A 24,229-nucleotide genomic window follows, 5' to 3' on the forward strand; every position below is an offset into this window, starting at 1 on the left:
CACCTTCCCATGCTTTGCTCAAGTGACCAAACCCAAGTCATTCCATGGGTGTAGGTTTTCTGTACTGTTCTGTATCCCAGGGCTCCCAATAAGGCCCCAGACCTCTGGCAGAAGCTCTTCAAGTGTGCGCTGGCTGTCACCCTGTGGTTGGTCACATGTACTTGATCTTTGCAAGCTTATTGTAGCCTGAGGATGGAGGTCCCACAATACCACTAGACCCAGTAGGGTGTATTGAAAGGTAGCTTGAAGATTCTTTTTTTTCTTCAATGTGTTTAACCCTCCCTTTTTCCCATTCTGAACTCCACAACAAGAGCCATCCATCCGTAATGTGAGTTCTAGTGTGTCCCACTTCCCCATTCTCTGAGAGAGAAGTGGAAAAGAGAACTCCATCCAGGCAAGGTGTTTTTTCTGCTACCCAATCTCAGTCCACTGAGGAGCGGGGCTTGGGGATGTTAAGTCAGAGAGAGACAGGAGAAAGAGCTGGAGCAACCCACTTTGTGTGTCCTCTTCCACAAGTGGGCTTTGCTATTCTTTTGACAAATGGTCTCCAGGTGTAATTAAGCTCAGGTGGGCAAGGTATAAATGGGACATTAAAAATAAAAACGTACAGGACTGACATTAACCGTCCCCAGCCCATCATGAGATGAGTAGCTGGGCTCTGCAAGTACTCACGCTTCTCCAGGTGCTCTTAGACGAGGCCCTGCCCTCATGTGCGGTCTGCCACATGAATTCCAGGGCAAGTCCCTTGTGCTTTGGGACCAACGAGCTGGCAGGTGCCTTACAGCTGGGCCTGGATCTGCCTTGGGGGATAGCTTATTTCTACACCCCAGTGTTCCTGTATTTTTAGTGTGAGTCATGACGCCTGGAGAGCTAGGAAAGGCAAAACAGACAGGAGTAAAAATACATGACTTTAAGTGCAGATGCCAAGTCTTACTATTCCTTCAGGCAGTATCTTAGTGAGGAGGTTGTGTGACTGACAGACTGCTTAACTGGGCCTGGTAGATAGGTATCCACATATCTCACACATTTGATAGTCTTCCCTAATAGTGACAGTTATGACTGAGCATGACTGTTGGATGAACATTTTCTTAGGGATTTTGTAATATGAGGTAGAAACTCTTATGTTCTGGTTTTAAGAAAAAAATCTCAGCTTGAAGGAGCTAGAAGAGGATCAAAACTGTGACAAGAAGAGATGGAAAATTCCTATTGTCTCCAGCCCTGTCCCAAGAAAACAACTTTACTTAGCATAAGGAGCTGTGTGTGTGTGTGTGTGTGTGTGTGTGTGTGTGTGTGTGTGTGTATGCGACAGTGCCAGTATTGGGACTTGAACTCAAGGCCTTCCATTTGTGCTTGTTTGATTTTTTCCTACTCATAGCTGTTACTCTACAACGTAAGCCACACCTCTGCACTTTTTTTTAAATTTAATTTTATTGTAAAGGTGCTGCACAGAGGAGTTATAGTTACATAAATAAAGTAGTAACTGTTCTTGTTGAACAGTCTTACCCCTCCCTAGTTTTCTCTCACTTTCCCTTCCCCCTGACTCCCCTCCCAGCAAGTTGTAAAGTTCATTTCCAACAAAGTATCCTGTTGGTTTACCCTTGGTCCTTTGTCTAACCATTTTGTCGTTCCTTTTCCCTTTCCCAAATCAGATAAACATATATATATATATATATATATATATATATATATATGACACAGGGTATCAATTTTTTTAAATGTATAAACCAAAGAGGTAAAAAAATGAAAGAAAAAATAACCTCACACATTAAAAAACAAACTCTTGTTTCCATATGTTGGAGTTCATTTTAGTTAGCATAATGTTCTCAGTGGGAAGGCTCTTAATGTTTCTGATTGACAATTGTAACTTCTAGTCTGAATTGGCTTGGACTCCTATAAGAAGATTCTAGGACAACATTCAAATTTATGCAGCTCAATTAGGCACAGGAAACTCCTTCTGTCCCAGAGAAGTGGAAAGTAAGCTAGGAGAAGGTGGACTATTAAACCAACTGCCCTTATGAGCAACTCAAGTTCAGTCTCATTGCCCATGGGGAAATTCTGGAAGCCAAATGTCATGCTTCAGAGTTACCTGTCCAGAATCACAAGAGCTAGCTGGGGTATTGACATCTGTACTTGTCAATCATTTGTTGATGGCTGCGCCAGGGAGATTGTTTCCCCAATAATTCTGGTCCCTGTAGGCACAGGCAGAGTAGCATTCAAACCTTTGAGAAAGGTTTCAAACTAAGTGGCAGGTGGTTACTAGCCTAAGTTACCACTGGCCTAAGTGACAAAGTGGAAGGAAGTGGTGGAGGCACAAGGGGCATGTTCACATGGACCAAAGAAGTCACGTGGCTAAGCAGTTGTTCAAGGATGGGGAAGTGTGCTCCTTGTATAGAGGTGCAGCAGATATTCAAGAAGCAAAGCAGCTTGTGCAGCTGGACAAGTAGAAATGGGTAGCATTTAACTATAGACTATATAGATTGGGGTGTCTTGATCTTGGCACTCTGGGAATTTAGGACTGTGGATGGCTATTTGATGCTTAGCAGTGTTGCTGGCTTCTACCCGCCAGACCTTTGAAATACCCTGCTCTCTACTTTCTCTTAGTGAGGAACTAAAGGGTTGCCAGACATGGCCAAGTATTCTCAACGGGCCTGTATAGCTTTGCCTGTGGTTCAGATGGTGCTGGTCTCAAGTCCCAGCTTTGCCACTCAGCAGGTACATTTTTCAGACCCTCTGTTTTCTCATCTGTAAAATGGGTGTGAGGCTCATCTCCCAGGTTGTCTCAGGACTGAATGATGTGTTGTCTGAGAAATTGTCCTGGGGAACAAAATTGTCCCTTTAGAAGACCTAGTGATGTAGACCAGTGATATTATGCTGATTCTTGAAGAATTAAGGTGAGTTGTAGGGCTCTAGGTGAAAGAACGCTCAGCTTAATTATAGGGAGATAGAAAAACAGACATGTAAGCTAGAATGACAAGTTGTCCTGGATTATTACAATTGTATCATAATGCAATAGACATTGTTCAGGAATGGAAAATGCAAGGTTTTCCAGAGTCCCAGACAGACAGCTGAGCAACATTTGGAGAGATGAAGAGTTTTTTCCAGCTGACAAATCCACATGTGAAAATTAAATATAGACTTTGCTGATCACAGAGATTCGAGGATGTTACACTAATTGGTGTTGAATATGCTGACCTCGGAGTCTTACATGCAGAAAGGCCAGTCACGGGACTTTAGTTAAACCAGTTTTACCATATGATCAGGAATGGGTACAGAGTGGCATCAGTGGATGCCTAGGGGGGTTTGTCTACATGGCATAGAAATAGTCTACCCTCAAGACTAGAAATGCCCTTGATCTGTTATTTCTAGTTAGAGAGAAGGCCAGTCAATTCTCTGGCCACCTCAGGGTCACTTCCTGAGCTATCCACTTCTATCCCTGCCACAGGAAGTTGTACACAAGATGGATATGGAGCTGTCATTCAGTGTCTCTGCTAGTCACTTCATCTGTACAGTCCTCGCTTGGCAGTCTCATAGTCCTGGTGTAACCAGGACAAAAAACCATATAGCAATGTCTGCAGTGTCCATCCATACGATACTGAACTAGAGGCAGAGCACTGATTTGTCAGCCTGGACCCCAGCTCCAGTATGACTTTCCGTCTTCACTCCTTTGGTAGCATTTAGTGCTGGAAAAAGAGATGCATGCCTAGAACTGCCTGTACACAGAATGGGTCCATGATAGTGGGACTCCCTCTTCTTACTCAGCCCCTCCTTTTCTAGTGCTCTCTATCAGATGGCTTCTCCATGCTAGAAATGGAAATCTTTGCTCAGTGCAGTCCTAGGCCTGGCCTGCTTTATTTAGCTATGGTGTTACCACAGGGCCTCAAACAAGAAGGAATTAGTGAGGACAGGTGGGTATACCCTTCGTATGCAAACAGCACTGTCCTATACCAAGCACTACTCCAGACATGGTTTTCACCCCTCCTTGTTTCAATCCCCAGCTGGAATACTTGCTGGCAAAGGAACTTTCTTTCTCTTTGCCTTTATGGGTAATTCCCTGAACATTGCTGGAAGGACTCTGCATAAAGCACCGTGCTCATCACTCTGCTGTTGGTCACTCCTACACAGACCCAGATGTGTTGGAACTGCTGGGAAACCCATGCTTATAGGTCCACTGCTGGCAAGCACTGTAAGGTGCATCCTCTGTTTCGGAATCCCAAGTGTGTTTGAAAAAATCTTTTGGCCAATCCCAAAGTGTCACTTGTGGTGGCTTTGTCCTCCTGGCTGGGGTCCTAAGTTACAAGATGCCTCTCCACTGCTCTCCCCTTTTCCCTTGTCCCTGTGAGACTGCAGGCTGCAGACTCCCCCCTTTCTCAGATATTCATAGAGTACCCCCTGTTCTGCCTTCGGGAGTGGGAAGGTGATATTGTTCAACCTCTCAGGTAGAATCTCACGAGTCTGCTAACTGGCTCTTTTCTCTACATGATCCCAAAAGATGGCTAGGCTTTCCACACATCACCTGTATCACCCTCTGCCTCTATGCTCTTTTGAATAGTCAGGCTGCTCCATCTCCTCTAGAAATAAACAGGCTCTGGAGTCTGGAGGGTGTGCCACTGACCTGAACTTGGGCAAGCTACTCAGCCTCTTAGTCCCTTTTTTGTCTACCAATGGGAATTTTCATTGGAGGATTGAAACAAGGGAATCCATGGGGAGAACTCAGACAGAAACTTGTCAATGAAGGATACCTAGTGTTGATGGCCAAGAGTGCTAAGTGCCAGAAAGAACCATGTACTTGCAGTAACTGGAACTTGAATGTGTTCAGCTGCCAAGAGATCTGATACCAGAAAATCCAGTTCTCTGTAGACTTGCCAAGATTTCAATGGCAATTCTCAGTAGCAAAACTGGTCAAAGGGCATTAAAAGTTCATAGAGACAATGATGAATAAATAAGTACTAATGATGGTATAGTTATCTATATAGCATACTATATGCCAGACACTTTTACGTACATTGATTGATCTATTATTTTTGAGTGTGTGAGTCATGGGGCTTGAACTCGGTCTGGGTGCTGTCTCTGAGTTCTTCAGTTCAAATCTACCACCCTACCCCTGGGCCTGGGCTTTGTCCCTGAGCTCTTCAGCTCAAGGCTACTCCCCTACCCTTGAGCCAAGCCCCACTTCCCATTTTCTAGATTAATTGGAAATAAGAGTCTAAGATCCTTTTGTGCCCAGGCTGGCTCTGAACCTTGATCTTTAGATCTCAGCCTCCTGAGTAGCTAGGATTACAGGTGTGAGCCACCGTGCCTGGTTATGTATGTATGTATGTATATATATATATATATATATATATATATATATATATATATGAAGCTCTGAAAGATACTGGTGGATTACTGTGAAACTATTTTTGGCCTAATGAGAGCAGCAATTAGGAAAGTACAATCCTTTTGCAGATGCAATGGCTTCTGTGGAAATTTCAGATTAGAGCTGAAATTAGCACCAGAGATAGCCTGTCAAGTGATCACAGTGGGGCCAGAGATGGTTTGTAATACCCCCACATGCACGTGAGGAAGACGTCAGGCGAAAGCACTGCCATTAAGTTACTTGCACATATTTGGTGCCTCCTGGCCTCTCTTCTCCCATCCCCTGCCCTAACTGGGAACCAAGACTCTGCTTTTCACACTGTACTTCTGTTAGAATAATGTATCACTGGGTGGAGTATATGCCTTAGATCTCTGAACTTCATACAGTATGTAATACATAAGAAAGTAAGACATAGATGAGTGGGGTGGTCCATGCTTATAATCCCATCATTTGAGAGGAGGAGACAGGAGAATGGAAAATTCCAGGTCACTTTAGGTTCCATAGTGAGGCCCTGTTTCAACCCTTGCCAAAAGAAACAAACAAAAAAATAGGTCCTGTGTTTCTACAACCTTTGGCATGATTTGGTCAGGCAAAATTGGGTAGGTTACTTTACTGTAGAACTTGATAGGCCCTTAGATACATGAATGTGCCTTACCTCCAATATGAAGCAGTGCCAACCAGTCTTATTGGTCCCTTCACTATTCGTGTAGTTTGATGATTCACATTCAGATGGATACATCCTGAGAAATGATGCTACTCTCCGGAGAAGCCACTGAAAGCTATCTTAAAACAAGTTGAACTTCTCATTTTACATTGTTAGGAGATAGAACAATGGTCCTCCAGCAAAATCCATGAGTAAATTAAATTGGCATGCAAGTGTGGAGACAGGGCCAGATGCTAGGATGTCTCTGGGCCTTCAAAGGAGGTGAGTTCTTTTGTTTCCATTAGGATTAACCCTGAGTCGGGGTTGAACATCAAAGATTGAAGCTTCCAGGGATGCAGTGGTTAGTGATCACAGTGATTGGAAGGATGGTACTAGGGAAATGAAGGCAGGTACCAAGAGAGGATCATTTGGCCTCAGAACAGGGAGATCAGGGCTTTGCCACTGAGCAGCTGAGATGGCTGAGAGGAGATTTATAAAACACAGAAAGGAAACAGCCATGGCTCAGGAGAAGAGAAGAACATCAAAGGCCCCAGACGATGCAGATGAGGTCTTTAGCTCTGTCATTGCACAATATCCAAACAAAACACTTAGCAACCTTGGGGTCTGGAGCCAAATAGCAGTCATCAATAGGAGAGCGTGTCGCCTCTTTGACATCAAAACATTGGCTAGGTGAACTCTAAAGCACCTGATAGCTATTTCTCTGAGGTACTACCATAGGAAGGTAATGAACAGAGCTAATTTGGTCACTCCAAGGCCATTGCTGCAGCCTACAGACCAGTCCTGGCAGAAGTCTTGGGTGAGGTGGGTAAGGATTAGGGGTTGGGCAGGGGCAATGAGAAGGGAGGACCTTGCTTTGCATTTCTAGAGGAAGAGGAAAACAACAAGGAAGAAAGGATAAGGACGGACTATGGTAAAAGATACTCACTTTTCCTAGGGGCTGAAGGAGCATGCGCTCCCTCCAGCAAAGCAGGTCTTTCTTTAAAAAAGAAAGCAATAGAGGCTCAGAGAAAGAAGGAATGAAAGTTAGAAGTGTGAGCCACTTGCGTTGCTGTGAAAAGTTGGTTACTAACATGTCTCAGAATAGGATATAACACCTAGATAGATATAACACATGACTGAGTGCTAATTCCTGACCATGAGCTTTTTTGTGAATGTATGTTGACTGGATAAACAACATACTTAGCAATATCCTTGCTTTTCCCATGGAATTTTCCCTCTATGAAGGACTGTTTAGATAACACCTATGATTTGCCTAGTGGTGAATCAGAAGAACTATAACAAAAAAATCTTGTTGTAAGAGGTTTATCTTTGTGATTGTTGTTCTTAATGTACTATGTGAAGTTATTTATTTTCTCTTTTTTCCCCTTATGGTTAACCTCATGCGATTACTGTATCTGACCTTGTTACTTGGTTTATTGTGTGTGTGTGTGTGTATATATATATATATATATATATTTGTTTATTTGAAATAGGGAAGGAAAGGAGAAAACAAGATGATTGGAAGGGGAACAAAAAACATGAGAAGGGGTATCAATGTTCAAGAAGTAATGCACCCACTACCTGATGAATGTAACTGTAACCTCTCTATATATTACTCTGACAATAAAAAAAAATCTTGTTATTATAAAGGAGTTGTCTAGAGAGGTTGCAGTTATATAAAATAAATAGTATACTTCTTTTTGGACAATGTCACCCCTTCCCTTGTTCTCTTCCGAGCTATAACTTTTACCAAAACCATTATTAACCACTGCATCTTAGAAAATATAAGCATCTACAGGTGTGGGATGCAATCCTTATTGAGCATGTCTTCTGTGTTGGACCATGGATTCCTTCTAGAGATTGAAAGACATTCCCAGGGAGTGTCTCCTGCGATCACTGCTGAAGAAACACCTAGCTGCCAGTCCCTGAATTCTTGTTGTGTATAGTCCTATTGCATAATAGCTGTAAAGGTAAAGAAGATCACTTATTAAGAGTCTGTGCATGTGAGCATTTGCCTACACATGTGCTCCAGTACTGGTGCTTGAACTTAGGGCCTGTGTGCTTCCCTTATCCCTTTCCTTCAGGCTTATTCTATCACTCCACTCACCGCTCCACTTCCAGTATTTTTCTGGTTAATTGGAGATGAGTCTCACAAATTTTCCTGCTTAGGCTGCTTTGAACCACAATCCTCAGATTTCAGCCTCCTGAGTAGCAAGGGTTGCAGACATGAGCCACTGGTGCCAGGCTGTTTTATTGTCAGCCAATTAATCTTGATACAAAAGCTCTAGGGACCAAAGATTTGAAAAACAAAACAAAACAAAACAATAAGCAATTTGACATTGCTGACTGTTCTGGATGAGAAAACCAGTAGTGATAAAGCTATTTTTGAATATTGCACAAACTCACAAGATATTGGTCCAATGTTATCTCGCAACCTGCTAAAAGTATTTCTTTTTCCCCTTTACAGCATAGCGCATAGGTTACAGACTGCTGGGTTCCTTCCATTTGGTCTTCCTTTAACTTCATAGGCAGAAAGAAAACAGTCTTATTCCTTTGATCCTGGAGTACAAACCTGTTGAGTGCTTATAGGGTCTGGGCACCATTTTCGGATCTATCCAAATTGGGACATGCAAGTGTCCCAATTTTCGTCACACAGGAGTGTGTCTGTACAAATAAGCACTTGGGCAGCACTATTTATTTCCTTGAGTCTTTCTCGAATGTGACCCTGGGCCTGGTTACCTCATTTTGAGAATAAGATACATTTAACAATCTCTAACAAAAATAAATTCAACACAGACAAAGACAAGTCATCTGCAGCATTGTTTATAAAACTAGAGAACTGGAAACAATCCAGTTCAATAATCATAGCAAAAAGATTAAAAAACAAACAAACCTGACATGCTACAACAGTGAAGTATAAAAGACATAACTGATCATCCACATGGCAACTACATCCATACGGCAACTACAGAGGGTCAAAAAGTTGAGTTCAAAACAGCCCCTGTGTACTATGAGAACAGTTTAAGAGGGGTCATGAGGATAATGCCCAAGCCTAGAAGAGACTTTAAATGAGATTTTTCATAAAGTGGTTTAAGTTCCTTTTCTTAAAAAAGAAAATAAGGAAGGTAACCTAACAGATGGGTATCCTTTTATATCATCATTTCCATTTTTCAGAAGTACAAAGAAGATGGTTAAAAACAAAATCATTAATGAAGCAGAAACTACTGACATCGACAACTCAGGAAACCCAAAAGCAAAGCTACCAGAGAAGCTCTGGATTCTGATCAGGGGCTTTCTGTGGTTGCTTGGTGCTGTGGGTGATACAAAGTTGGGGAAGTCCTAATAATGTCTTTTTTGGGGGGGGTGGGGATCAGTCATAGGGTTTGAATTCAGGGCCTAAGCTCATTTGGTGAAGGCCACCACTCTACCACCATTTGGAGCCACAGTTCTACTTCCAGCTTTTGAGTGATTAATTGGAGATAAGAACCTCAGAGGGACTCTTCTGCCTAGGTTGGCTTCAAACCTTAGTCCTCTGATCTCAGCCCCCTTATAGCTAGGGTTGCAGGTGTGAGCCACCAGTACCTGGCTTATAAATTTCCTTTTTTAACAAAGAAAAGAAAAGAAAAGAAAAGAAAGGAAGAAAGGAAGGAAGAAAGAAAGAAAGGAAGGCAGCTCCTGTAGTATAAATTATTTATTCTGGTTATATTTTGTCTTTTTTCTTCTCACTATTTACAAATATATTCTTCCAAGTCCATGTATTCATAGTTTCATTTTTATAAAAGCTATTGGTAGGATTCTGAAAGTTCTATATACTCTGGATGGAATATATATATATATATATATATATATGGGAAATCATCTATAGTTTCTTCAACCAAAAATAATCACTTAAATTGTTGATGTAGCTCCTATTCATAATGTGTGGCAAACATTTGTGGTTGTCTCATGTGCCTTTAGTTTTCTCATACCTTTCTTTCAGGCCATCTTCCTTCCTTCCTTCCTTCCTTCCTTCCTTCCTTCCTTCCTTCCTTCCTTCTTTCCTTCCAATAGCCATTGGAAATTTTTGTGGAATCTTTTATTTTTTTTCAGTCATTGTATCATTTTATTTTATCTGTACAATTGGTAGTGTTGGGTACTGATAGCTTATACCTATAATCCTAACTACTAAGGAAGCTAAAATCTGAAGGTCACAATTTAAAGCTAGCCTAGGCAGAAAAATTTTATCTTCAATTAATAACTAAAAACAATCCCAGAGCTGGGTACCAGTGGCTCACCCCTGTAATACTAGCTACTCAGGAGGCTGAGCTCTGAGGATCATGGTTCAAACCAACTTGGTCATGAAAATCTGTGAAACTCTTAGCTCCAATTAATGGTCAGTAAATCAGAAGTAGTGCTGTGGCTCAATGCAGTAGAGTGGTAGCCTTGAACTGAATTGCTCAGGGACAGTGCCCAGGTCCCATGACTGACAAAAAAGAAAAATGTCAACAGGATACTATGGTCTTGAATGTTCTTCAAATAGACTCCACAGTCCTGGGGTACCGGGTGCTGACTGAAAGAGCAGAAGTTGTGGGCATCCTGGGAGGTAGAGAAGGAAGCATCAGCCTTTCCTCTCTGGAGAAAGCTTCACACAGAGTGGAGCTAGGACTTCTCAGTAGTGTGGCCCTAGCTCAGATTCTATCTCTGTCTCTGATCAGTTACAGATAACTAGTCTACCTCATCCTCCAACGCTCCATTTTCTTGTCTGCCAATTAGGATTAGTTATACTTATATATTATATTTCTTTGGGTTTACTGACCTCTGGTATTGGATTAGAAGTACTGCTCTCATTAATATGTCATTACTACTCTTCTCAAATGAAGCCTATGTCAGCTGATTTTATTGGATAAGGCAGTATAGTAGATGGTTTCACTCCTTCAAATAACTCAGGTAACAGGACTTAAGGATTAACATGGTTTAAAGAATGGATTCTTCAGTCTTTTTTGCATGACATTTTCTGACAGGTTCAGGGAGTTTCAATGTGGGTCCAGACCTGAGAAGGCTCCAATCTCAGCCTGGGCATCCTCTAATCAGACTTGAAAAGAGCCAGGAGTCTGAATCAATTATTGCCTACATCAAGTTTTTTTTTAATCCTAATTTGAAAAGCCAGGGTAAAATCTTCTAAATCTGCTTGGGGTACAGGTCTGACCAAAGTTAAGAGTAAGGAAAGAATATTATCTAGAGAGATCTAAGTTTGAATCCTAATTCTGCAATGTATTAACTTTATGACCTGGGGCAAATTTTACAATTTCAGTTTCTTTTACACTCTCAATTTATCTGGGCTAAGCAATCTTTGGGGTTGGGAAGATTAAAAGAAGTAAAATTTATGACATGCTTAGTACTCAACAACCATGCTTGCTCAAGGTTGGTGCTCAATGAAAGTGCTTGCAAAGCCATGGGTAGCAGTGTATACCTGTAATCTCCTTGAGGAGATCAGGAGTTCAAGGCCCACCTGAGTTACACATTGAGACTCTGTTTCAAAAAAAAAAAATACCCCAACGGGCTAGCAGTTTGGCTTAGTGGTAAAGTGCTTGCCTAGCATGCACGAAGGCCTGGGTTTGATTCCTTGGTAAAATACATAGAAAAGCCAGGAATGGTGCTGTGGGCAAGCAGTAGAGCTTTGGCCTCGAGAGAAGCCCAAGAACTCAGGCCCTGGGTTCAAGCCCCAGGACTGGCAAAAAATACCCTGACAATAAAACACAATTTAAGAAATTAATTGCTGGGTGTATAATTCAGTGGTAGAGTACTTGTGTAGCAGGTCCAAAGCCTTAGGTTCAATCCTGGTACCACACAAAAATATATGGGTGCCATCTCAAATCTCTCACATCCTGTAAGATAAAACAAGGCAGAATGAAGGGATCTCTTTTTCATCTATGAAAACTGAAGTCAAATAAGAGGGTGAAAGACAGAGGTTCACTGAGCTTCAATATCCCAGAGGAGATATCATCTTGTGCTTTAACATAACATCAGTCTGCATTTCCTAAACACCAGTCATGGGCCTTTAGGATTGTTTAGACATCTTACCTGCTCCACACTCCTCTCTGCTTTATCTGGTCACAGCCAGCCATGAATCTCAGCTTCATTGACTCATCAAAGTCATTTCTCACTTCCTGATTTCAGAAGGGACGAAGTACCTTAGATCAGAGTTCTTATCATCTTATACTTTCCGTCACTTAGCAAATATTCCTGAAGGGCCCCCAAGAATCTTCCATGAATAGGATCTGGTTCTCCCCTCATGGAGCTGGGAGTCTGAGGTACCAGTCAAGGGTTGAGTTCCACTCGCCCATCCATTCACCCACTGTGAATATTCCACAGTGACTGAGACCTGGCCGTACCTTCTCTGGCTAGTTGTCCACTCTGCTTGTGCAAGATCACAAAATGTTGGAGGGCTGGTATGAGGAGCAACTCAAAACGGAGGCTAAGGATAGAGGCCTTTCTGCCCAATGCTGAAACTTGAGCCACAGAAGCCAGGATGTAAATGGATGCCTTGAATGAGAGGCAGCCATGGTTAAGATGTATTAAGACTCTAGATCTGGGATTGGATTCCAGCTTGTTGCTGAATAACTATGAAACTTCTGGTAAGTTCCTGAAGTTCTCTGTGTCTCAGTGATCTCTGGGGGGAAAAAGCAATGAATTATGCCTATAGATAATGCCAACTGTAGGTAGTAGTTGTTGAAGCCCAAAGGAATGAACAAATATAAATAACACACGTTAGGTGAGACATGGGGATGCACCTCGGTAGTCCCAGCTACTCAGAAGACAGAAGCAGAAGCAGGCAGAGCTCCAGTTCAAGGCCAAAGAACAGCAAGGTAAAATACAAACAAAATGGCTGGGAGTGCAGCGTAAGTGGTAGAATGTTTGCCAAACATGTGAAAGATCCTGAATTGAATCCTAGTACCCCAATGAGAAAAGAAAAAAACCCACTTTCCAGGGCCCCAAGGGAAGAAAAATCTCCAGTATCTCAAGGGGGGGGGGAAGTATTCAATCCTTAAAAAAATATCTTTGGTTAGCTATTACTGAGAATTTCCTGGCAGTGGAATTCACTAATTATTTTCACTTTTAGTTCTCTTTCAGTAGAAAAAGCCATATTCTTTGATAATCTTAAAAAGAAATGCAACGAAATGATTTTTTTAAGAGACAAGAAATCTGACTGTCACATTTTTTTAACTAACCACTGCCAGCTTCTGCCCCTTCTGCTCTCCATCCCCTGCCTGCCTCTGCTTTTGTCCATAGGAAGTGACTAGAAGCTACAGGATGGAGTTATGCTTGGTCCTCTCAGGGAGAACTCCAGCATCTCCAAGGCAGTGGCAGAATGGGGACCAAGTTTTCCAGGAGTCCGCAGTAGACAGAGGATTATGGAGGGATGGGAGTGGGGAGTGAGGTGGTAAGAGGGGGAGAGGTTGTACAAGCAGGAATGGGGGTCACACGTTTTATGAAGTGTTTTACAGCGTCGCTGCTATTGCAGTCCTGATGTTTAACAAGAGTTATGAGGTGTGATGGTCTTAACACAGTCAGTGGCAGCGAGCATGATGCTGGCACCAGAAACAGCGGAGCCTCAAGAGGTGGGTGGCTCAACTCCAGCACCTCCTTAAAATCATGATGGTTAGTTTCTTTAACTCTTGGAACATTTTTAACTTGACTTAGGGACAAACCCAAAGTACAAGTCAGTTATTGGTGCTTCCCTGGAAACAGCTGCTGAATCTGATTTTCTGGAACTCTGATTTTCTGGTCATTTCTAGCTCATTGGCATCCGACCAAGTCCTGGTATTCAAGATTCCAGGCACCTTTTGAACAAGATGGAGACAGAAGACAGGCTGAATATTCTGTTCATCATCACTCCGAATTCTCTCCTCAAGCAGAAGTAGCAGAGCAGATTTCTTGTTTTCTCAGAAGCCTGTAGATTGTCTGAAGAGGGAGTCTGTCCTTTCTTCTGTCTTTTCTTTTATCCTCTGAAGGAAGGCTGCCTGGATTCAGTACCTTGGAGTCATGGCACCATGTACCATGCAACAAATTGTTGGAGTAGATCAGTGGTTCTTAACCAGGGGCCCTGGCGAAAGCTCCTCAGAGGTCTGAAGTTGGAAGATTTCTCTTGAATGTGCACAGTGGAGGAAAGAATTGAAACTCTACCAGACCAGCTTTCATACTCTCTTGCTCTGCATGTCCCTGTGAAGAGATCTTCCTTGTTCTTCCTATAATTTGCCAAACTCACTCATACCTACTTCAGGGCCTTTGCACTCTTTTTATTTTCTTTCTCTTCTCTTTTGTATTTGTTTTTAGCATTACTGGGGCTTGAACTTAGGGCCTTCTACTTGCTTTGCTTGCTTGTCTATCTGATGCTGGTGATTTTGGAGATGGAGTCTCAGAGACATTTTTACCCTAGCTGTCTTTGAACTATCATCTTCTACTACTCAGTGTGCTGAGTAACTGGATTACATGTATAAGTCACCAGCACTCAATAGTTTTTATTCTACTCTGTGCTGGAGTTGGGACCCAGAGTTTTGTACATGCTAGGCACATGTACTAATGAGCTCCACTCCAAACCCTTACTGTTTCCCTCTAAGATGCCTCATGCATGCTCTTATTTTTAAGCCTTTGTTTATATCACTTCCTGCCCACCTAATATTAAATATTTTCTATTGTTGTCACTGTCTATTGCAAGCATGTTTTATTGTTCTTTGGAGTGCTTATTCCCAGGAGACACTAATTACTTATTTGTTTACTCTCTCCTCTTTTAATATGTAAATCTCTGTGGTGTTCACTGGTGTGGCCTGGGGCCCACAGCCCAGAGCCAGTAGAGGGCTGATGATTGCATAACTATTGACCAGTGAGTGAGAAAACAGGTGCCGTGGATTGTATTTGGGTCTCAGGGATATAATGTCATGTATGTTCCTCAACATTTCTTCTTCTCTCCAATGATCACCTGTTTACCTCTGCATTGGTTGTATAGGCAGAAGTGTGTGTGTGTGTGTGTGTGTGTGTGTGTGTGTGTGTGTGTGTGTGTGTGTGTGTGTAAGTGTAAATGGGGCTACATTGTGCCATTTGAAGATAAAGTTATGCCATCACTGATGCACGAACAGGATTTGTGAGAGTCGTCTGAGGTCTTACAGTGTTTCAGAGCAGGCCAATGACAGAATCTCCACTTGTAAATCCCAGATCTGTTTTGGAGTCACTGCTAGAGAATTATGGAAAATTTACATCAGGGACTGGACATACATGAGCAGGGCCAGCCTGGGTTTGGCATTTTCCAGTGCATGAATTCCGAGTGAACTGGTGTACCTGCTTCTGCTCTGCACAAGGGTGAGTAGGGTTAAATGGAGGAAAACAGATTCTATATTTCATCAAATTTAAAGAAGACAACGAAAAAATAAACATGCTTTGCTTCCTCTTGAAAAAAAAAAAGATCTTTTTCTTAGAAAGTAAAGGAAAAGAGTCGGTCGAAGGGGCTCACATCTGTTACCCTAGCTCCTCTGGAGGCTGAGATCTGAGAATCAAGGTTCAAAGCCAGCCCGACACAAAAGGACCTGAGACTCTTATCTCCAATTAACCTCTAGAAAATGGGAAGTCGGGCTTGGCTCAAGGGTTGGGCAGTAGCCTTGAGCTGAAGAGCTCAAGGACAGTGCCCAGGTCGAGTTCAGGCCTCATAACCCATGAAGAAGAAGAAGAATGAGAAGAAGGAGAATGAGAAGAGAGGAAGAGGAGGAGGAGGAGGAGGAGGAGGAGGAGGAAGAGACATTCTTCTTGAATGTGCACTGTGCAGAGAGGTTCAGTATTGGGTAGAGGGAAGCCACAGTGACTTCTGTTTTTGCTTTGATTCTGAAGTGTAAGCATCAGGAATACTAGAGGGCAGAAGGTCATTTTTGGTCATTTAAAGGCAAATTCATCACACAGCTTATTATCTCTGGGAAATTCCTTTCTAAATGACAGCTTCTTAGATGTCTTTTTCAAAGTATGTATTTTCTTCCAGCATAAAAAAAAACCAAAGTAAAAATAAGGTCCTCTTCTATTTTAGATGGCCAAGTTATCATTTCTCAAAAGTTTTGACGAAGAGTTTGGGGATACAAGATTAAAGCTTATTTTAAAAGTAAAAATCTACCAAAATAAAACCCCCCAACTTTTTATACACCATTTCTCAAATTGTTTTCAATGCGTGTAAACAGCTCTGACTTTTCGGAATTTCTTTCCAGACATGTAAATATTCAGATGAAGATTTGACATCCAACGTATACTCATAGCGACATGCTGGTTATTGTTTTATTGTTGTTGCTTCATCCAGTGATACATTGTTCTCTTTAACAGGTCTGTTTGCAGCAGCTCAAAGTATCAGAATTTATTCATGCATCTCCTTATTGAAGGAATGTGGCTTATTTCTCCGGTTTTACTGTTACAGACAGTTCTACAAAAAACAGACATCTTTGTAAATACCCCCCACCGCGTCTCTAGAGTAGATTATTGAGGAAAAAAATACTTTTGAGTATGAAAGGCCACTGCATGCTGTGTACTCTGATAGAAGATACCAGACTATACCTACCACTTCCTCCATTACTGGCTTAGACTGTGTATCCAACTGTCAAGCCTTTGCCAATCATAACAAAACTTGGCATTTGTGCTTGCTTTGCCTTTATTTCTAAGATGGTTGAGATACTTTCTGTATGCTGTTTTTGATTCTCCTTATACTTCTACAGTGTTTGTTATAGTTCCAAACATTTTCATTAATTGGATGATTCTGGAAATGCTTCTTTTCTAGGGCTGATATGCAGCTAGTTGTTAAAACTGATTTGCAAGTATAGTCAACAAATGCCTTGAGTGGTTGATACAATGGTCAAACCCATCCTCACCTCTCCCCATCTTTGCTTGTTCTGATCTTATCTCTTTGACTCCAAGTGTCTGAGCTCTATAAGTGTTTGAAATAAAGAAGTGGAGGTGCGGTGCTTCAGGGCGGTCCTGGAGGACCTTGTGCTAATCAATTCAGATGGTTTGGCATCTACAGTCCCCTCACCCACTCTCAGCCAGATATGTTCAATTTGAGCTTCATCCAACATTGTCTAGCCTCCAAGAGATTCAATGGTCTGTGTCCTGAATGGGTCCCCATCTGTGTGTGCTGATGTCATTTCCTTTTAACTCTTAGGCAGGTCGCATTATGGTCCCATGAGGACCCTTGGGAGACTAAGAGAATGGTTGGGTAACTTGTCACAGAAGAGTCTGGAGATGTCCAGTGTTGTCCCACGAGGACCCTTGGGAGACTAAGAGAACGGTTGGGTAACTTGTCACAGAAGAGTCTGGAGATGTCCAGTGTTGTCTGAGTGTCCATGGGCTTTCTAGAAAATATGAAGTTCATCTGAACTGAGTTGTAAATTGCCTCTGTTAGGCAATGGATCATTTTTTTTTTTTGCCGTCTTGGGCTTGAGCTCAGGGCCTGAGAAAGTCCTTGGACTTTCTCAAGGCTAGAGCTCTACCACTTGAGCCTCAGCACCACTTCCAGGTTTTTTCTATGTATGTGGTACCGAGGAATCGAACCCAGGTCTTCATGCATGCTAGGCAAGCACTTTAACCACTAGGCCAAACTCCCGGCCCTAGGCAATGGATCATTTTGAATGTATTCTCTTACTTCTGAGAGGATCTAAGGGAAGGAAAACTGCAAAAAGGCTAATTATTTTTATATAGCAGATACTTAGGGAAAGTTTTGAAATGAATCTCTTTTTCTCTCTAGCCTCCTTCCTTGTGCCAAAAAGGGACATTTCTGAATGCCAGGGATTAGACTGATTTGCTGAAAACCATATAGCTAGATGGTGACAAAACTGAAGCCAGAACTAGGCTCATTCTACTGGGAGGGCTCTGTGTGTGTGTGTGTGTGTGTGTGTGTGTGTGTGTGTGTGTATGTGTGTGTCCAGAATGGAGATCACAGAGGTATTCAAAATCTCACTGCAATTTCTGTTTCATGTCACATTCTCTTGAATTCTTAAACTTTGTCCACTGACTGTAGCCAACACATAGGGAGCTAAGCCTCTGGGAGGATACCAAGGCCACTGGAGGCCAAACGGTAGCCAGTTCTTTGATCTCTGGGCCAAGGATGATCTGTTCTGGCTCAGCTCTGCCCAGGTGGACTGGAGGGGCTGTGGTTGGACTTTTTGTTTATTGTCAGGGTACTTTATAGAGGGGTTACAGTTACATTCGCCAAATAGGTGTATTACTTCTCACACATCGATATTCCTTCTCATGTTTTTGTCCCCATTTCCCTCCCCCTGCTTTGGACTTTTACACTTCTTTATGCCTCCACTTTCTCTTTTCTTCTCGATTGCTATTAAGCCAGGGCATTCCCAGAAGGAACATGTCCCATGGCACCTATGTCTGCACATGTCTGGCACAAGCTGTGTCCTGTTGATGCTTCTCTTTGCCCAGGGATGTAACACAGGGGCAGAGAGCTTTCCATTTCAAAGGAAAAAGCTAATTAGAAAAGTCAAGGAAATAGGCCTCTGATTTTAGGATCATTGAGAGGGGATTAAGCTCCTGCAAAGGGTAGGTCATTGAATATGTTTTAGTAATTCCTCTTCTTTTCAGTTGTGATATTGCAGTAAGTATACATGTTAACAAGGATGCAATCAGCAGTGAGTCACGCTCTTCATGTGCCACACCATTTACTCCATTCTTCCTAGAGGCTACACCGTTACCTGCAATCTTTGCATAGACATTAAGCATGAATATTTATGCTGGCTTTTCACCTATTTCTTTTTAATCCAGCCAGCCAGCCAGCCAGCCAGCCAGCCAGCCAGCCAGCTTAAGTTTCACTCTTGTGCTTGAAAATCCTCCAAAAACGTGGTATTCTCATGTTAATTTTATGTGTTAGGACCAGTGCACTACTGAATGAAGATTTTTTGTTTTTGTTTTTTTTGTTGTTGTTGTTGCTGTTGCTGCTGCTGTTGCTGGAGATCTTGTGAGTTTCAGGGATGCTTGTCTGAGACTCAGATCTGTGAAGGATATGATATATATATATATATACAATATGGTATAAATATATAATACATGTATGCTATATCATACATGTATGTTGATATAGCATACATAGTATTATATATATATATATTCCCCCCCAGAATCTAGGAATATAAGATGTCCTTTGCATAGATGCTACCAGTTAGGCATGATGTCATGAACTCATTCCTATCATTGAGGGTCTCAACCTATAATCTTGACCCTCTCATTGAGACTTGATTACATGTTATTGGATGGCTAAATACTCCAGGAGAAGGGAGCCAGCTTCCTTCCCAGCAAAATGTTTTACCAGTTAAATGGCATAAATGAAGGGCAAAATGTGTCTGATGCCTCTCTTTATTATCACTTATCCCATATCCCCTCATGAGAAGGCAGTGTTCTCCTGAGCCTTGTCATGGGACAGTCTCAAGTAGAAAACAGGTTTATCCCCCACAGAACCACTCTCCAGAGAATAGTGTTGTAATTTAAAAGACTCCTTCATTAAAGCAAGAAAAAAGCCCTTTGGTTTGGTCCCTGTTCCTACCAGGTCTTCTGGAGAATTCTAGATGCAGGTTCTTTCTACTAGTGACTGGGGCTCTGCCCTCTGCCATTTACTAGCTATGTGACTTTGGGTAAGAAAACCTTCCTGGGGAAAAGATTATGCCTATCTCCAGTATTGTTTGATAGATGGCTAAAGTATTGTAACTTGAATGAAGAAGAGACTGTGTTTATTAGTTGAAGAGACTATATTAGATCTTTAGAGGTAATTTACCTCAGGTAGAGTTGGATCCAGAAGCTAAAACCTTATCATCTGGACACATCCTCTCTGTTTTGTTTTCCTGAAAACTCTGGACTTGCATTCTAAAAGCTCAGAAACCTCAACCAAAGGGAACTTTCCCTCACTCTATTTTTCTAAAAAATAAAAGTTTTAGGATCAAATCTCATTGATCTACTTGGTCTAAGTACTTACCATGAAGCCTTGAGGTTGTAGAGTGGAGTATCCTGTTTTACATGAGATGGTTGTGGATTGGTTCTTCCCAAGCCACAGGGAGTAGAAAAGAGGAAGACAAGAGCCTAGATGAGGCCAGGATGCAGTGGCTCATGCCTGTAATTCTAGCTACTCAGGAGACTAAGATCTGAGGATTAAGGTTCAAAGCCAGGTTTGAACCTGGGCACAAAAGGTCCTGAGGCTCTTAAGGTTATGGGTTATCTCCAATTAACCTCTGGAGAACAGGAAGTGGGGCTTGGCTCAAGGGTAGGGCGGTAGCCTTGAGCTAAACAGCTCAGGGACAGCCCCCAGACTGAGTTCAAGCCCCATGACCCACAAAAATAATACTAATTAAAAAAGAGCCTAGATTCAAGAAGAAAAAGCAGGCAATAGCTGGACAACAGCAACAGCTTCATGCTGTGGGGTCTAAATGAAGGACTTAGCAAGTTTTCAGACTTCTATTAAAATTCCTCACTTCTATCAGTACTCCTCACTTCTGCTTTCATAAACAAAAGGTAAATAAGGCTTGGTTGTGTTCTAATAAAAATCTTGTTCATGAAAACAGGCTGGGTTTGCTTGGTTCATGCTTGTAGTTTACTTACCCATGGTCAGATTTATTTTTCCTCCCACATATTTCAGAGATTTCAATCAGTAAGATCTGACACATATAAAATTTGCATCATTAATTATAGTTATTTATGCTATCAGAAAGGAGAGTAACAATGATAACACTGATGGTAATTACAGCAATACTAATTGAATATGAGATATAATGGATTATGAGTCACATGGCAGCATAGTAGTCCATGGCTGATTTGATGCTTCTAGAGGACCTTATCCACGTGACACATAAGAATGGGAGCCACTACAGAGATGTGCAGAGATACCTTATTTTATAGCTGGGCCCTATGGTCAGATCAAAGATGGCTCCTTTACACATTCATACAGCAAACTGGGGGAAGTCTTGGATCTCATCTCTTCTCTCTAGAAGTCTTCAAAGACTGCCTCCCAGATGCCACAATTTTGTGGATGTTATTATGGTAGCTTAAATGGTCTTAAGATTGAGGTCCAATTACTTAAATTCTTTATTTGATAAAATGACTGCTTTTTAAGCTTAGAAATAAAAGAGTGAATAAGTTCTGTTACTTTGGTGTAGGAATATAAGAAAAGGTTACATTTTCTTAGTAGTTAAGAAAGGTCTATTTGGTGAGGGATGACTTGGTGAGCTGTGTGGGGTGAGAGGGCTGCAAGCTGATCCAGGAATCATGTTTAGGAAACAACAGCTGGGCAGCTGTTTGTGGCATAAGTTTGTGGCATAACCTCTTCCCTTTCCTTCCATGAAGTGCAGTTGTCAGCAATGAATGTCATTTCTCAGTAATATATTGTGAAGTTGGATTTGTTCTCATATGAGAAACAATAGGCTGAGTGTGTGCTGAATGCTATCCCAGGAAGACAAGGGGGGGGGGAATTGAGAGAGAGAGAGAGAGAGAGAGAGAGAGAGAGAGAGAGAGAGAGAGAGAGAGAGAGAGAGAGAGAGAGAGAGAGAAGGGGGGGAGGGAGGGAGGGAGGGAGGGAGGGAGGGAGGGAGGGGGGGAGAGGAAGACAAGGTGTTGGAAGAAGAAGGTGAGATAGGTCGTGACAGAAAAGCTGTGTTAGTGCACAGCCCAAGGATATGTCTGAGTTCATCACCTCATTTCAAGGAACACTGATCTTACCTAACCCTGTATTATTGTATTTTGCCCTAGCATTTAGCTCAGTCTACCATTTTAAACTGAATATGCATTAGAGATCTGGCATTGAACATACCATTATGTAACAAAGCCAGGGCATGATCCTTGCTTTGATATCATAGTTTAGGGACCCACCAGAAAACTCCATGATTTAAGGATTCAAGAACCTGTGCTTAGCAATAAGTCTGAGATTTTACAAGCCTTTCGTCCAAGGCACTTGTGTGTGTGGAGAGGGGGCAGGAGGGGAATGGATTCACTCCAGTTTCTTGGAGTCGTTGTCTTGATGATGTAACAGTCAGCCCATCATGCATTACTCTTTCCAGGGGCTGCCAAGAAGTGGTTCTGTTGGAATAATTTCATAAAGTGCATGAAAAAGTCAAGTCATGACCACTTGTGGGAATCAGCTGCCTTTTGGTGAGATCTCAAGATGTTAATTGAGCTTCTGGTGAACTTCCAGACTAAGGCGTTTCTTTTACTCAAGCTCCTTGGGAGTCAGAGCTGTAAAAGGATTCTTGTCCCCAATGCCTGAGCATAGAATATTCTTGCCACTTGCCACTAGAGTCATCTCCCAGATGACTCTCGGTATGGAGGCTGCTGCTATCTCCAAATCATTCGTCCCTCTACAATTTTTTTTTTTTTTTTGCTAGTCCTGGGCTTGAGCTCAGGGCCTGAGCACTGTCCTTGGACTTTCTCAAGGCTAGAGCTCTACCACTTGAGGCTCAGCACCACTTCTGGCTTTTTTTCTATGTATGTGGTACCGAGGAATCGAGGGTCTTCATGAATGCTAGGCAAGCACTTTAACCACTAGGCCAAACTCCCAGCCCCTCTACAAATATAGCATGCTTGTCATACCCTGGGATTCCACACCCATGGAATCAACCAAAGACAGATTCATTTTTTTGGCCAGTCCTGGGCCTTGAACTCAGTGCCTGAGCACTGTCCTTGGGCTTTCTCAAGGATAGAGCTCTACCACTTGAGCCACAGCACCATTTCCGGCTTTTTTCCATGTATTTGGTACTATGAATCGAACCTGGGTCTTTGTGCATGCTAGGCAAGCACTCTACCACTAGGCCAAACTCACAGCCCCCCCAAGAGAGATTTTAAAAAATATATTTAAAACAAAAAATGATGTCTTATTGAACATGTATAGATGTTTTTCCCTGTCCTTATTCCTAAAAGTAATGTATCCTAACTATTGACCTCGCGTTCACATTGAACTAGGTATTATTTGTAATCTAGAGATGATTTAAATAAGCGTGTATAGCATCTTATCTGATGGACTTCTGTATCCTCAGAATTTGGGATCCTCGGTGGTCCTTTTGGTATGGTTCCAGGGGTGACTGCCTTGGACTTAGAGTAGATACATTTTAGTTCTTTTTGCAGACTCCACAGTTTATTGAGTAAGCATTTAGATATGGAGCAAATCGGATGAATGGGATGAACAGCGTAATGTAAGATCGTAAGAGCATGGACTATAGATTACTGACCCAGGAAAGAATTATTCAAAGTAAGCCATTGAAGAGCCCATTGAGATTTCAGTTCTAATGTGAGCAGTGTCATCCTTCCCAAATGCCATGAACTGAATCTGTCTAGAAGTGGGGGACAATGAGGGAGGGAGGGTACCATTCTATAGACCATGCCACATCAGCACAGAGTGCTATGAACTAACCTGTCTCTACACACTACCAAGGGGGAAAAACACATACCCAGCTCTTCAGAACAGTCTCCCTCTGGTGATTGGATGGTTTGGTTTATCAATATATTGAACTAAGGAAGACCTAGGTAGAAAGTGTTAGGCTGAGTTGACAGGTGGAATCAGCAAGGACTCAATATTTAGTGAATAATCAGTAGCCATACATTGAATGGTTCATTAGAAGAAACTAACATAAGAAAAGGTCATCCTCTGAGAGGCCTTGAAATGCTTCCTGGGTAATAGAAGCCACTTAGAAGCATCGTGTTACCCAGTCTTTTCAGCAGGTTATTGACCAAAAGGGGAAAAATCCTACTTTATTCTGTGTTTGTTCAAGGGCTCCCTCAACACAAGAGGAAGCAAGGAAGATTTAGAAGTTATCAGTCAGCCTCTCAGTAAGGTGGGCAGAGAAGCCAGTATTTGGCAGGCATACTGAATGGATTTCTAGAAGAATCCAATGACAGGAAACTCTCAGTGTCTACCATCTCACTTCCTCAGACTTATTGTAAATGTCAAAGAAGATAATATGGAAGACTCTTGGCATTAGGGCCACTTCACTTTCCTGTACTGTTCCTGTGGTAGCTTATCTTGAACAACACAACTGGACAAAATCTGTCTGCATAGATAGATCAGTCCAGTTGTGATGCCAGCCTCTTTTCCCTTCCCTCCCTTGGCCCCCGTTTTGTCATCTTCCTGACTTATATTTAACAGGCTCTCACTGTGTAGCCAGGGCTAATGTAGAACACTTGATCCTAGTACCTCAGCCTCCCAAGTGCTAGGTTTACCTCACACCTTCTGTTTTTTTTTTCTAATGTGGATG

The 24,229-nt window shown here is 42.2% G+C and overlaps 1 protein-coding gene across 5 annotated transcripts in view; it reads left to right on the forward strand.

Annotated features, from left to right (window-relative positions):
- Window positions 1-24,229, forward strand: part of Slc1a2 (solute carrier family 1 member 2) — a 111,153-nt gene that overhangs the window by 32,226 nt on the left and 54,698 nt on the right. The window contains exon 1 of one of the 5 annotated variants that reach the window (XM_090347882.1): window positions 6,740-6,821. The exons of 2 other annotated variants lie outside the window; for them this stretch is intronic. In XM_090347882.1, coding sequence (XP_090204008.1) covers window positions 6,745-6,821 — 77 coding nt within the window. In that variant the 5' untranslated portion in view covers window positions 6,740-6,744. Of the gene's footprint in view, window positions 1-6,739; window positions 6,822-24,229 lie in introns of those variants that run through there. 2 more of the 5 variants (XM_090347884.1, XM_090347881.1) reach the window with 2 other exon arrangements.

This window comes from Megascapheus bottae, chromosome 16 (genome assembly GCF_031878675.1).
Source record: "Megascapheus bottae isolate mThoBot1 chromosome 16, mThoBot2.hap1, whole genome shotgun sequence".
NCBI classification, from domain to species: domain Eukaryota; kingdom Metazoa; phylum Chordata; class Mammalia; order Rodentia; family Geomyidae; genus Megascapheus; species Megascapheus bottae.